The sequence below is a fragment of the Loa loa genome, assembly GCF_000183805.2.
Source record: "Loa loa unplaced genomic scaffold supercont3.71, whole genome shotgun sequence".
NCBI lineage: Eukaryota > Metazoa > Nematoda > Chromadorea > Rhabditida > Onchocercidae > Loa > Loa loa.
The window spans coordinates 150,050-163,247 of NW_018108251.1; the positions used below are offsets into that span (position 1 = coordinate 150,050).

Genomic DNA, 13,198 nt, shown 5'->3' on the forward strand with positions numbered 1-13,198 from the left:
TATATATATATATATATATATATATATATATATATATATATATATACCAATACAGTATAAGACATTAACTTCTTGAATTTCTTTCAATCTCTAGTGTTGAATTTTCATTCAAACATAGAACTGTAATCTAGATGATATCGGGAGATGATACAAGTGTCGGCGAAAGTCAAATGACGGCACCATGTGATGCAGTGGTGACAATGCTCGAACAGTTCGGTGATTTGTATCGACTCGGTGCAGCGCCAGCATTTTTGTTATCTTTCATCGAAGACTGTTTAAGCGATATCCTGACACGATCACTGTCATTGGTGGAACTGTTGGGTGGCACTGGTACCACAGGAAACAGCAAGAGCAGAACACAAGTTACACCGGCCACAGTCACGGCAGAACGTGTTGTGAGCGTAATTGGCTGTGATTATTCAGATTTACGCCTTATTGTCAATGTTGCTGCTGTATACTATCCTTCTGTTTTACAAGCTATTATATAAGCAGTACTTTATGATGTAATTCTTCCTCCGTTTCTTTCGAATTTTAAGAATTATTTTTTTTTAGGCTTCATTATCCACTGAAAGCAATGACTTAAAATGCTCAGAAAAAAGCCGAGGGAATTTAGCTGTCCACGGTTTGAACACGACGTTCAAACATCCCCAGTTTTCCCATGAATATTGTAGTCCTCTTTCATTCCTGATCAATTCAAATTAAATGGGCTCTTGTTCCACAACATGTCATCGCCTTACATTTTATCTTGCATTATCTGTTTAAAATGATTTTGTTTATATTTTTTCGGGAAATGTTTCCTTACTAATTTCTAACACTCAAAACTTTGCTCAGAATGACTGGTAATATTCATATACTTTTATCTCTTTTTATATGCTGGGAATTTTCTATATCGTTTATTCGTATTTTTCAATCTCTCATTCTTTTCCCATCTTGTCTCTTTCTCATGTATGTTTAATGATATGTTTTCTATTCCAGCTTTCTTTTACGGTCTGGACCTTATGTATGATAGCCGTACGACTTCCTCTAAGTAAAAATCAGTTGCCTTTTCGTCTCGAATATATATAAGGGATGAAGAGTATCCTCGAATGTCGAGGGAGTCCAATTCTTAACTCCATGCTAAAAGTATTTAACGTTTTGACAACAACAGATGACGGAAAATGCGTATGTCATTTACTGTCAGCTCGTTAAGCATGAAGACTGAGATTATCTGGGATGGAATTATTAGAGTATAATCTATGGTTCAGGCCAAATGTTCAAGTAATTAGCATTCCTACCTTTTAGGGTGGCTGGCCAATCCTTTGCCTTCTCTTTCACTCCCTCTTTCCAAAGATTTCTAGACCGGTGGTTCTCAACTCTTTTATGGCCAGGGACCACTTTGGCCCTTTTATTTGCAGCAGGGACCACAAGGTTCAAAAACAATAAATCCTATTAATATGGGACTGAACTTAAATCGGAACTTTTAATGTACTGGCTAAACTTAAAGTAATAATATAAAAAGGAAGGAAAAAGCCTCACGGATCATATTTCAGTTCTTGCGGACTACCGGTTGGGAACCATTACCCCAGAGTGTATGGGCCTGCAACAGAATTGAAGGCGTGTTTTCTTCACGCCGACCAAGCAATATGAACGGAGGTTGAGTTCGATAATTAGTTTTTGCTCAGCAAAGATATGGCGGCCAGCACTCCGGCTGGAGAATTATCTTGATAAAGCCAGTGTCGCTCCTCTCCAGTCTTTCCGTTATGCAACCAATACACGGTTGTCCGATCTGCTCTCTCCATCTACTGAGCGGACTTTTGTAAAGATCACACTCTTATCGTTTTACTTATCTCTCCTTCACCTGTTTCAGCTCACCTTCCGGACATTCTGGAACTAACTCGTCCCGAATCAAATTTTTTCTGAGGATTGGCTATGTGGCCGCATCAGGATTGAATGAAAAGTGTATCCTAAAGCCGTCTAGACGGCACGCTAATCATGTTGTGTACAGGAGCGAGGAGGAGAAAGGTTGAGAATAGAGGGATTATTGCTCAGGAGATCGGTAGAGCTGATTAATCTGAGAAATTTCTGTGATGCCTCACATTCGAGAACAAGGTCACAATATGATGTCATTTTGTGTGAATTTCACCATTATTATGGGGATTAGTGTTGCAGGAGTGATTACTGAATAGCAGAACTGTTGAATCGTTGTTTGCTGGAAACTGAGGAACAGTTGGAAAAGTAATGAAACTGTATGTGAAGAGGGTGAATGCAAAGGGTGGCGTCTTCACAATCACTGTAATCTTTTCTCACTTCATTTTGCTTTGTTTTCTGAAGTTTTTGAAACTTTTCCTGAAATTCATGTATGGTAAAGATAATAATGAGCTTGCCATTCATAGTTTTACCATAATATGGATATTGTGCTTAGGTCGATAGTAAAGATACGGTAGCAAGTTTGAAGGGAAGAATTGGTGGAGTTCTGGATTTGTTCCCAGATGCCATACGTTTGCTTTATCAAGGACATCCTCTTACCAGTAAGTTCCCCGCAATTTTTTCTTCTAGACTCTGGAATAGCATGTTCTTATGATTGCATATTTCTGGCAACACAATCTGGAATTAAAGCGGAGAACGCTGTTTGATGTTGGATTGCCCTTGATTTATGTTGTCCGGTATGTCCGCCAAACTTTTCTGTGCTAGATTTCATTAATTTAACATGACTTGCCTTTTGTTTCTTGCCGCAGTTGGCTTTATTTTAAAACGAGACTCCAAACTTTCTGTGCGATTTTAAATATTGAAGCGCTAGATTTAACCTAAATACCTAGCCATAGGAGTTTGAGTTGTAGATACAGAAGCAAGTCTCGGATCGTACGGCATCAAAGATAGCAGCCGAATCAGCGTTATTCACGTCCCGTCTATTGATACGAACTCGATAGTTTCAAAAGTTTTGAGCAGTTTTCTTCTTGACCGATGTCCTGCAAATAACTTATCAGCGATTGCCGAGAGATACCAAATCGTTAGCAATCTTTACAGGATTTGCTGTATTAATAAACGGTAGCCCAACTGACAGTTTGAAATTTAAGAAATGAAAGGTCAGAATATTTAGTCCCTTACTTCGTAAAAAAAAAAAACTTCAAATTTATAATGAATCCCTTGCCTCTTAATTTATGAAATTGAAGTTGAGAAGATTCAAGGATTCAATATAATTAATTCCAAGAGCCCTGGCACAACTATTTTTTTCAGAGTCTGGCAAAAAAAGTTAAAAGCTTTAGTTTGGAAGAGCTGGAGCGATATGCAAAATTCAGGAATCAACACATCCCTTGACGTGTACATTTCCTGTCATATGTGATTCAAACTTTCACAAAGCAAATATCTGTTTTTACATCTCCCATTACGAGCCATACGTCCCCGTTAGTTCTGCATATCTGTGCTCAATACAGCAGAATGATATTTGAAAATAGAAACTGAGCCATACGTCCCCGTTAGTTCTGCATATCTGTGCTCAATACAGCAGAATGATATTTGAAAATAGAAACTATGTTACTCAACTCTTGTTTCCTCATTTTGACCATTAAAGAAATTTGTCTTATTTAAAAACACACGACCTCAGAGCAAATAAAAAAGTCCAACTTTCCATTAACTAGTGTGTGAAGTATTACTAAGTGATGAATTAACTCCAATAATTAGCAAATGTATACAATGCAGCAAAATCGGTCCTGTGAAACGATGAAACAAGTACAAACCAGAAATCAGAATAAATTCTGATCAGAAATTCACTGAATTGCAGCATCCTAAACGCAACACGTTCAAGAACTGTAATACACTTGATAATGCTGAAACTGGGACAATTACATGATAAAAGTCACAATTTCGAAAAACAAAAGTTCCGGATTTCAAAACTATTCCTTGTTGTCACTGAAAGCATCGTCAGAACTTTTCATTAAAAATAACGGAAAAGCCATGTCTCAAACCGCTAAGCATTAGGACTTCCCGTTTTGGGTTGCCAGCTATCAACTCCCGCCTATTACTTTTTTATGGAACACCTGATTTTTTCCCCCGATACCATTCAGCCGTGTGCGGCATGCGTCCGTTGTTGGATATCATTTTCAAAAAAACTTGAGATTTTTCTGTGGTTCTTGCATGGACAATGCGTTAAAATAATATTATAGTTATAACAATAAAAACAAATACAAAAAACATATGTTAAAGGAAGGAAAACAAGACCAAACAAATCGGATTATTTAAAGCTTATCAGATAGATGAAACACTCTCATTGTCGTCGAATTCTCTGAGATCCATTTCTATTGCAGTCGCCTGCAGCTGATCTAGTCCGGAAACTAATTCCAAATAAAGCGGACTATTGAAAACCTTTAGCAAGAACTGAAAACCATCCGAGCGATATGCAGCCTGCACAGCGGCCCCACAAGCGACACACCGCTCAAAACGCCTGACTGCCGGGGTCATCTGCAAACAGTTTTCACTACAGATTAGAAATCCATGATATAAACTGAAGACTAAGTCACTGAAAGCATCACCAGCAGCCTTGCCATGAAATGTTTCACCTGCGTGAATCTTGAGAGAAAAGATCTGATCTGATGTGGTGTTGCGCCAAGAACAGTTGTTGACTCGTCATTTTCCCCAAGACGAGCAGGAGAGCCTCCCATCTTAGGATGCTGGACAACCGCTGCAAGTAATTCAACCGCTGCACCACAAGCAGCTGGAGATATACCTGGCCGACTAACCTGAAGGATAAATTATAGGAAAATCAGAGCAAATAATTCACTCCGGATACTTTTCTAAGAACATATTATTTTGAAAAACTAAATTGGATTTTTAAGTCTGATTAACTAAAATTCATTCAGTATTGACTAATGGTTAATGAAAATAATCAAAATGCTTACCGTGCATTGCTGGTCCATGGTTCTGTCAACAGAAGAATTACCGGGTGCCGTAACATCACTGCAAAAGTAACAACCTAACTGCGAACCAGGGATAATGTTGAGATTACTAAGTGACTGTTCGGAATCTTCGTTGGTTTCATCATTAGAAACACCATGACGTATTACAACAAAACAATCGAAACCAAGCGCAACGCTAATTGCCAACTAAAACCATCAGTTACAAACAGAATAATTTTAAATTACCAGGTTAGAAGTTTGGAAACAAATTTAACACAACATAACCAAAAAATCCGAATGAGTAAAATATGAAGTCGAAAGGAACAAACCTTGCAATGGAAAGTTGTTATAAGTGTTGGCAACCACCTTGCTTCTCTGCTGTCAAGCAACAGAAATGTTACATCATGATGCTTCACCAGATCTTCCAACTGTTTCACGGTTTCCTCAACTTCTTTCTCCTCTGTAACGAAAATAAGACAATTACAGCGAAGTAATGATGATGTAAAATATATATTTAATTCATCATGTAATCCCGCAGCCTCAAAAAACGAACCTTGTTCTGAGACACTATGGCCTGGCATCGGTATTTTCATGCAGACGCCTTCAGCATTTATTAATGGATTTATTTTACGGAGGCCTTCTGCGGCTGTAACAGCTTTTAATTTCCCTCCATTTGCAGCATCGTCGAAAGCAAACAGCGACTGTCTGGAAAAATTATGCTGATTCAAATACACATACATCACTAACTTCGAATGAAAGCTATATGCGTACATTTAATTCCACGCCATTAAGGTCTAATTTAAACATCAGTGATTTTCCCATCCAAATATTCCATAAAGGCTTGCAGTCAGGTAAGTTGAAATCAAAAAGATAACAAACCTTACGACATTGCTGTAGGATATGCGAGCATTATCAACGAATGTGAAATTTTTGACACCCCAGCCAAGAAGTGAACGCGCCACATTACAACCCAGGGTACCAGCACCCAAGATCAAGCATTTCAAATTGGCAAAACGCTGAAGATTGATATTAGGTACCAAACGCCATCGGATTAGACGCAAATTCAATTCAGAGCTAAAGTCCATTAGTCTAAAATGAGAAAAAGTTGTCCAAAGTACCCCACTAATCAAATACAATCATTGTTAAGGAAACTAAAAATTCAACGGTAAGGGACTGAAATTATCTCTTGTATTTTTTATGTACCTTTCTTTCTCTGATCATACATTCCGTTTATTTATTTCTAATTAGAAGTGTTTGTTTAAATTTACTCCCACTACTTCCAATAATCAACTTTTTTTAAGACATTAAAAAAAAGAAAAGGAAAATGCAAAAAGTAAATGCATCCAAACGGTAAGGAAAAACGTACGGGTGAATGTAAATATATTCGCAAATACAACTTTTAGTCATCCAGAGATAGATACTTTTACACTTCCTTAATTTCCTCACAAATCAAGCTAATACATCCGTCTATTGGGTGAATTAAACAATATTGTTCAAGATTACCATGAATTTCTATCAGATTTTCTTTTAAATGCAAAATCTTAATATAAAAAAAAAATCACGATTACTTTAGCGGATCTAGACTTCCACGCAGATCGATAAATGTAGGAGAGAGCGAACCTCTCACTCTTTCCCACCCTACTGCGGCAGTGCTTAGAATACCATCTGTTTTCCAACCAAGATGTATAATAACACTGGGAACACCACCACTTCGATAACAGACGAACTTGGCATTCTGCAGATCCTTTCTGAAAAGAAAAATAACTCCAAGTTACAGAAGATAAAAAATAATTCTAGAATTTTTTTTTGCGAAATTGATTAATTCTACATACCGAACGTAAGCTATCGCTGCTAACAGATTCCTCAAAGGCCATCCAGGAAAACCTGTCAGGGTAGATGGATCTGCATAAACAATATGGACATCATTGCTCCACACGAAAGTATTTAAAAGTATTGAAGACAAGGGAGTCGGCGTCTTACCGACCAACAAAAACGGTTCATTATGATGTAATGCAATGAAAACTTGAATCAAAGACGTCATTTCGGTAGAAAGATGTGTGGGATCTGATAACATCCTCACTGATTGAGGATAAAGGAGTGCAGGAATACAGTTCCAATACCGGAAGGTGTATTTTTTCAGATCCTGCAAAGGAATTAGGAAGATTACAGTAATAAGTTAAACTACCCCATGAATGGGATTCCTTACACCTCGAAATATTTCCCGAAAACACTAGATATGAAGGAAAAAAAATGAAAAGCAAAAATAGCGAACCGGATAAACTGTAAGGTAAAATGTATTCAATAACGACGGCTTTTTAAGCCAATCCAACGACTCGATGCATTTTTTCACCTGCATATATGAATTTGCAAAATATGAGTCAGAACTATATTGGAAATCTTATATTTGAAATAATTTCAATTTGCTAAATAACGAAGGCATTACCAGCGTGTAAAATTAACTAAATGAAGGGAGAACTTGGAGAAAAGCTAAGCCTGAGCAAGATTGAATTAGATGTGTAAATACAGTGGGAACTGAACCTGCTAAAAGGGTCAATATATGTCCAAACTGATGACTGAAGTGATTGTCCTGTAAAAGTTAAACAAAAAACACATCTGGAATAAAAAAAAGCCGACCTTTTGAGCAGTACTACACAAGATCTGTTTCCTGTCAAGATTTTTGAATGATTCATGAGTATTTACAGCAAGCACTGATCCATTCACAGGAACTACATTTTTGTTCCATTCTGATTTTACCAAAAATGCATCAAATGATATGGATAACCTTGTATTTGATGTCCCAGGATCTTCTGTAACATTGATTATTGTATTTACTATTGGATCTGAGCAAACAAAAACGTGTTACTTTCACTCAAACTTCAATAAATCAGAGAGTGAATGCTGAAAACTTGTTTCTGAAAAAGAGTAAAGATATAAATTACAGCAGCTAAAAAAGTTGTTCCTTAACCTTCGGTATACTTTTATATATGTAACATTGCAGTATTAATGCTGACGTATCATTAGGCCTCATACATGCGGAAGAATATTACAGCAGTACAAGTAACTCTAACTGGAACACATGAAAAATTATGCTTAAGTTATTTGTAGATTAGTATTTCATTACATGACAATAAATGAATCTCACAAAACAGTACAGAAAACTAATCCCCAATTTCAGCCATATTCAGCAAAATGTTTAAGGTGATGACAGTAACAAGACGCAACTTGCTCTCGGACTAAATATGAAATATCAAGCACTCCTAGATAAATATATGAATTAAATCAGTGCTACTGTTTGAAAATAAACAATGGTTCCGCATAGAACTCGGCCAGTAATCTTTTCACACGGCAACGGTCAATGCCGCTGCAGACTATTTTGTTCAGGAAATTTGCACTAAAACCATTAAAAGGCTGCTAGAAACTCCCCAAGCTCATTGATTCTGCATAAGACAACTGTTTACAAAAATTTCCTTTGAAATGGAATTAAACCCAAAGGAAAATCTATTACGGTTGCAATATGTAGCAGTGATCGAATGAGGTTGCTCGTCCAATTTCCAATCATTCAATTTTCGCATGCCCAATTCGTCCCAAAACAACGGGTCAACGAAAGTCGTGAAGGAAACAAATTTCACCATCATTGTCCAGCAACAACACCTCAGTTTGCTATCAACAAGTAATCGCTATTAACAAAGTCGCTATCAACTTGAGTAATCGCTATCAACAAGTAGACGTCCAGCCAATGCAATCCGAATTTTCAATTTTCCCAAATCCTACAAACAAGCTCAATTCACCAACAAAAATATGGAATTTCAACTCTAATATGGACCTTACACTGCTGCTAATAGTACAGCATCCCTTTACCTAGTCCGTAACAACTACGCAATGAATTCGCGAAAATTTTTAAAGTGTGAGAGCACGCGAACCTTTTGAGATTCTTCGGCAAATTATCCATGAATCCTTTCGTCACCATCTACAAATTTAATGTAAAGCAAGCTGTAAAGATAGTCCCGAAAACGGATAAAGATTGAAGAGCTCGGCGTTTACTCATCCATTTTATTCATGTTTGCTTGTGCTCATTTGCTCATTTCACATTCGTTTACTTATATACATATTTAAAAAAGAATATACTAAATTCGAGGAAATAAACCAACAAAAGAGGGAATTCGAAAGCAAGAAATTTCAAAGCACTCTTTATGATTACAAGAAACAGAATAATTTAAGGGACAAACTTTGCAAGAAAAGTATACGCACAATAATTAGAATCAATGAATTTCTGAGCTTCAAGTACAATTATATATTTGATAAAGCAAGAAATAATACAGTAACAAGGGATGAAAATGTACAAGAAATCTCTTAGGAAAAAAGGCGTGATGTTCTTTCATGTACACAAAATAAACACATTTATATAAATTCATGAGTTAGTTAACGAAAAATGTTCATCTGTTTTCTGTTACTAGGTATATGATTTGGAAGTTTATAAAAATGAAATTAGTATGCATAATATACTCATTTCTTGAACAAAGAGACCGATATATCTCAGATATTTCCCAATTCAAAACGCAAAATCTTGCATACTAGTATGACAACAACGGACAAAAACGATACGATAGCACATAATTTCTTCTTTCAAAATAGGGTGGGAAAAGAGCGATTCAGGAAACCTCAGACAGACTAGACATATGTATTGTTCGAAAGGAAAGTTGAAACTCCAACATGAAATTAATAAAATTTACAAAATTTAGGATATCGGCATGACTAATAATTGATCGATAAAAATTTATGATCATTTCGGCACCTCAGCAAGCTGATTTTGGATACTAAACAAAATTTGTATTGAATTGATTGGCATCTTCATAAAAATGTCGAAACAAAATTGAAGGTGCACCACTTGCAGTTACCCAATCTCTGACAAGGCAACGAACTGAAGATATTCCAGTGAGGCTCTTTTAATAGATTCTGACAACATTTTTCCATTGGCAGCCACTGTTTTACAATATCAAGCACTAAAAGCAATTCATGCGGATGAAAGATGAAACAGAGCCGATCGAAATAATAATAAATCTCTAGATAAAGGAGAAAAAATTAAAGTAAACGAACGTTGTAATTTTTGCTTGGTCGTACAGCTTGAGCTGATGAAGGTAATGTGCGTATTCGTGGAACTTCATGATGCACATCATGTTCTTCAGCTGACAGATTTACTTCGTTTATGTGCCTAAAAAATAATTCCTACAAAGAGAGGAAAAAAAAAAACAAACAATCTATCACAATAAAGCATACTGAAGAAATTTTAAAATATGCGAAACAATTTGACCATAGATTATTTGTTATAAACGCAACTCACAAGAAATCACATAGCAGCTGCGCATATCAATTCCTATTAGAAAATCAGAAGACTTGAAACCTTCAAAACAAACTGCTAGAAAATGATTGAAAAATTAACTTAAAAAACGAGAAAAGAAGGAAACGTTTACGTGCTTCGATTTTGTATGCTTTCTTTTTCGGCTTCTTGTATGGAGAGAGCCAACAAGTAACTAAAAAAAGTTATTTTTAGAATTGTTGAAATAGGTTAGGGACAGAAATGAACAATGAGTTTAAGCTTTAAAGATAGTCTTGAAGACTCAGAAAGTTCAGATCATGCTCTAATACATTTGCGATACGGTGACTGCTAAAAAACATTTGAAATGAACAGGATATAAATTATTCTAATTTACATTAGTCAAATAAATTTTTAATTAATCAGCAAATATTGCTAAAAATGTTTGTAGGATGAGTATTGCACTATTTAACACAGAAATTAAACAGGATGGAATCTTAGGCACTAAAGAAGGAAACTATTGTCTAAATTAAAAATCTGATCTTACTCAGTACTCTCGTTAGCAAGGATGCTCGATGTGCTGAAAACTGCATTGACGAAGGTAGAGTTCCCATCAACACAATCCAATGTTTCCCACACAACCGCAGATTCTCCGAGAAATCCCATATCAGTAACTAGAACATAAAGTGCGTCCTGAAAATACAATATTCCATAAGATTTATGTTGCAAAAATTAACAAACAAAGAATGAGGTTAAATAATAGTTACATAATACTTTCAAAAGTATATAACTTCAAAACACACGAATGTCATTGACCTTTTGTTTTGCTAGTGTTTGGAAATGATTATTTCGGAAAAGCACAGCGATTTCACCATCGTTAAGATTTGATAGAAGTTCGGCAATCCCCTGTGTTGTCAGTTGAGATGCACTCGAATCTAGGAAATTTCTCAGCATATAATTTTCGGGTTCATTATTCGTACTAACAATTTTTTCCACTATCCGATTGTAACTTAATCCATCCACCACTTTCACTGAAAAAACGGAGATTTTTTTCAAACCAAAATAACAGGCAGTTGTAAAATATAGTGATAAAAGAGATCAAATGACAACTTGCAATCAAGTGACAGTTATAACAACACTTACCCCCATTTCTTAACTAAGCAAAAACAACCAACAAAACCTACCATTCATCATGACTATCTTTTATGCACGATTCCACTTATCAATTAATTCTCTAGTTTTGCAACCTAATTCTTTAGTTCGTCACAAAAAAATGTTTCATCAAATATAAATGCTGTTGAAGAGATAACTGGCAATAGATATTACATGAAACAACAAAGACTGTAACAGTTTCTGCAGTTTGTCCTCAATAGTGATTTCAGCATAGTTTAGCATGGAAAGAGAGTTCTTCTAATTCTGTGGGAGGAAATTTCTAAAAACAGATAAGTTAACATACATAATTCCTCATCACCCTGGTCGATAATCCAACCGTGCACTAATGGTATATTCAGAATATCAAACAATGCACATGCTGGAGTGTATTCAAATGTCTTTACTCTGCAAAATGTCAGATTACTAGGTATTCGGTGGATTTCTCCTACAAATCATCGAGGTGGCAAAAATTCACAGAGTGAAAATGTTCAATGTAAAACTGCGAAATAAAAGCAGGCAACATACCCAGTAAAATGAATATTCACATCGAGGCCCTTAGGTAAAGAAGGTATCAAAGCCAGTACATCTGATACATTCTGCTCATAATTTGGTAATTCGGCTTCATCGATGTCCTGCAACAGAACACAAAGACTCATTTTGTTGACTGCTAGAAATAATGATGCCGACGTTACAGTACGAAAGAATTTATGCACAAAAATTTCGAAATTCCTCAATGTTCAGAAGCAATTTATCACAGCCGATGTTAAGACGTTCATATAATAAAGAACCGCTTCATCAGATAAATAGGTATCACATACTACAACATTAATACTTTAAATGCAAAATCTTTATATGAAGCAACATAAAGTCGTTTAATTGCTAACTATGGGTTTGAGACGAAGTATGCAATCTGCAACGAACTGCAGTAATTTCTTTTCACTGACTTCTGTAGAACCACATGGTAAGGTAATCTGCCCTGCAAATATTTGGGAGTGCCGACAACATTTTACGTAATTGAGCAGAATCCACTTTTTTTTCATAGTGACGAAATGATGGACTAGTTTTCATGCCTTTCCTCATTCTAATTACTAAATTAGGAACCAACTACAACTGGAACTACAAGTTTTATAAAAACTATGAAGTAATAAAATATTACCTCGCAAAAGAAGCACGTTGATAACGGCCAGCAACGGACACGGCCCATTTTCGTTTTGCATCACAACTGCATATTCAACACCCTCCACATCCACCCACTTAATCTGGACAGCGAAATTTTAATGGCATGCTCTGATATATAAAATCAAGATCACCAAGACCCTCAGGAAATACTTTTACACCTCGTCGTCTATAATATCCCATTTGGGCTTTATCCAAAACGCATATCTACGCTTTCTACGACAAAATACCCGACAAAGTCTTCTTCGCAATCTCAGTAGTACAGTCATCAAGTAACTTCCAAACCATCTTTTTGTTAAAGAATTCCGGAGAATTTACATAATAAACACATGATTGACTTTCGACTGCTTGTTCGTCGGCTTCTGAAGCGTTTTCAGTTTTTTCTGCCATAATGCGAACATCGACGATGTGTCTCTTAATGCGAGCGACGTTACGGAATACGAATATAAGAAAGCTACACTTCTGAAGCTGATGAAAATGTTATGGGAGCTTTCCAGTTTTCGATGCATATCCTTGTATTCCCCACATACATTTTGTATCCTTGATACTTTCTTATCATTACATATTGTCCAACTATTCTTGTTCTTAATGTTCAATTGTGTAGATGTTCCTAATTACATCACTTAATTGTACAATGATCTCGAACCGTTTCTGCTGCTCAGAATTGGTTTTTGTGTTGTATGATCATATT

At 36.0% G+C, this 13,198-nt stretch overlaps 4 protein-coding genes across 5 annotated transcripts in view; 2 read left to right on the forward strand and 2 right to left on the reverse strand.

Annotated features, from left to right (window-relative positions):
• Nucleotides 1-131: 131 nt before the first annotated feature.
• Nucleotides 132-488, forward strand: LOAG_08124 (hypothetical protein; the record flags this gene model as incomplete). Its single annotated transcript, XM_003143656.1, has 1 exon — nucleotides 132-488. One exon carries the CDS (start codon nucleotides 132-134, stop codon nucleotides 486-488), a length of 357 nt encoding a protein of 118 aa, XP_003143704.1.
• Nucleotides 489-2,217: 1,729 nt separating this feature from the next.
• On the forward strand, nucleotides 2,218-3,028 carry LOAG_08125 (poly ubiquitin; the record flags this gene model as incomplete). Its single annotated transcript, XM_003143657.2, has 3 exons — nucleotides 2,218-2,271; nucleotides 2,402-2,507; nucleotides 2,817-3,028. The coding sequence occupies 3 exons, from the start codon at nucleotides 2,218-2,220 to the stop codon at nucleotides 3,026-3,028; spliced, it is 372 nt and encodes a 123-aa protein (XP_003143705.2).
• A 1,051-nt stretch (nucleotides 3,029-4,079) lies between these two features.
• Nucleotides 4,080-8,841, reverse strand: LOAG_08126 (E1-like protein-activating enzyme G). The gene is made up of 12 exons (XM_020447622.1): nucleotides 8,789-8,841; nucleotides 8,374-8,635; nucleotides 7,503-7,675; nucleotides 7,141-7,218; nucleotides 6,701-7,011; nucleotides 6,437-6,616; nucleotides 5,748-5,957; nucleotides 5,422-5,573; nucleotides 5,198-5,328; nucleotides 4,872-5,075; nucleotides 4,533-4,712; nucleotides 4,080-4,434 (listed from the first exon to the last, which is right to left on the reverse strand). Exons 2-12 carry the CDS (start codon nucleotides 8,501-8,503, stop codon nucleotides 4,222-4,224), a joined length of 1,962 nt encoding a protein of 653 aa, XP_020302166.1. The 5' UTR covers nucleotides 8,504-8,635; nucleotides 8,789-8,841; the 3' UTR covers nucleotides 4,080-4,221.
• Nucleotides 8,842-8,915: 74 nt separating this feature from the next.
• LOAG_17409 overlaps nucleotides 8,916-13,198 on the reverse strand; it is a 5,943-nt gene continuing 1,660 nt past the window's right edge. For both annotated transcript variants that reach the window (XM_020450071.1, XM_020450070.1), the window contains 10 exons: nucleotides 12,826-12,969; nucleotides 12,488-12,590; nucleotides 12,216-12,307; nucleotides 11,857-11,963; nucleotides 11,636-11,736; nucleotides 10,996-11,210; nucleotides 10,727-10,872; nucleotides 10,337-10,396; nucleotides 9,963-10,077; nucleotides 8,916-9,868 (listed from right to left, as the gene is read on the reverse strand). In XM_020450071.1, coding sequence (XP_020306308.1) covers nucleotides 9,854-9,868; nucleotides 9,963-10,077; nucleotides 10,337-10,396; nucleotides 10,727-10,872; nucleotides 10,996-11,210; nucleotides 11,636-11,736; nucleotides 11,857-11,963; nucleotides 12,216-12,307; nucleotides 12,488-12,590; nucleotides 12,826-12,897 — 1,026 coding nt within the window. In that variant the 5' untranslated portion in view covers nucleotides 12,898-12,969 and the 3' untranslated portion in view covers nucleotides 8,916-9,853. The remainder of the gene's footprint in view (nucleotides 9,869-9,962; nucleotides 10,078-10,336; nucleotides 10,397-10,726; nucleotides 10,873-10,995; nucleotides 11,211-11,635; nucleotides 11,737-11,856; nucleotides 11,964-12,215; nucleotides 12,308-12,487; nucleotides 12,591-12,825; nucleotides 12,970-13,198) is intronic.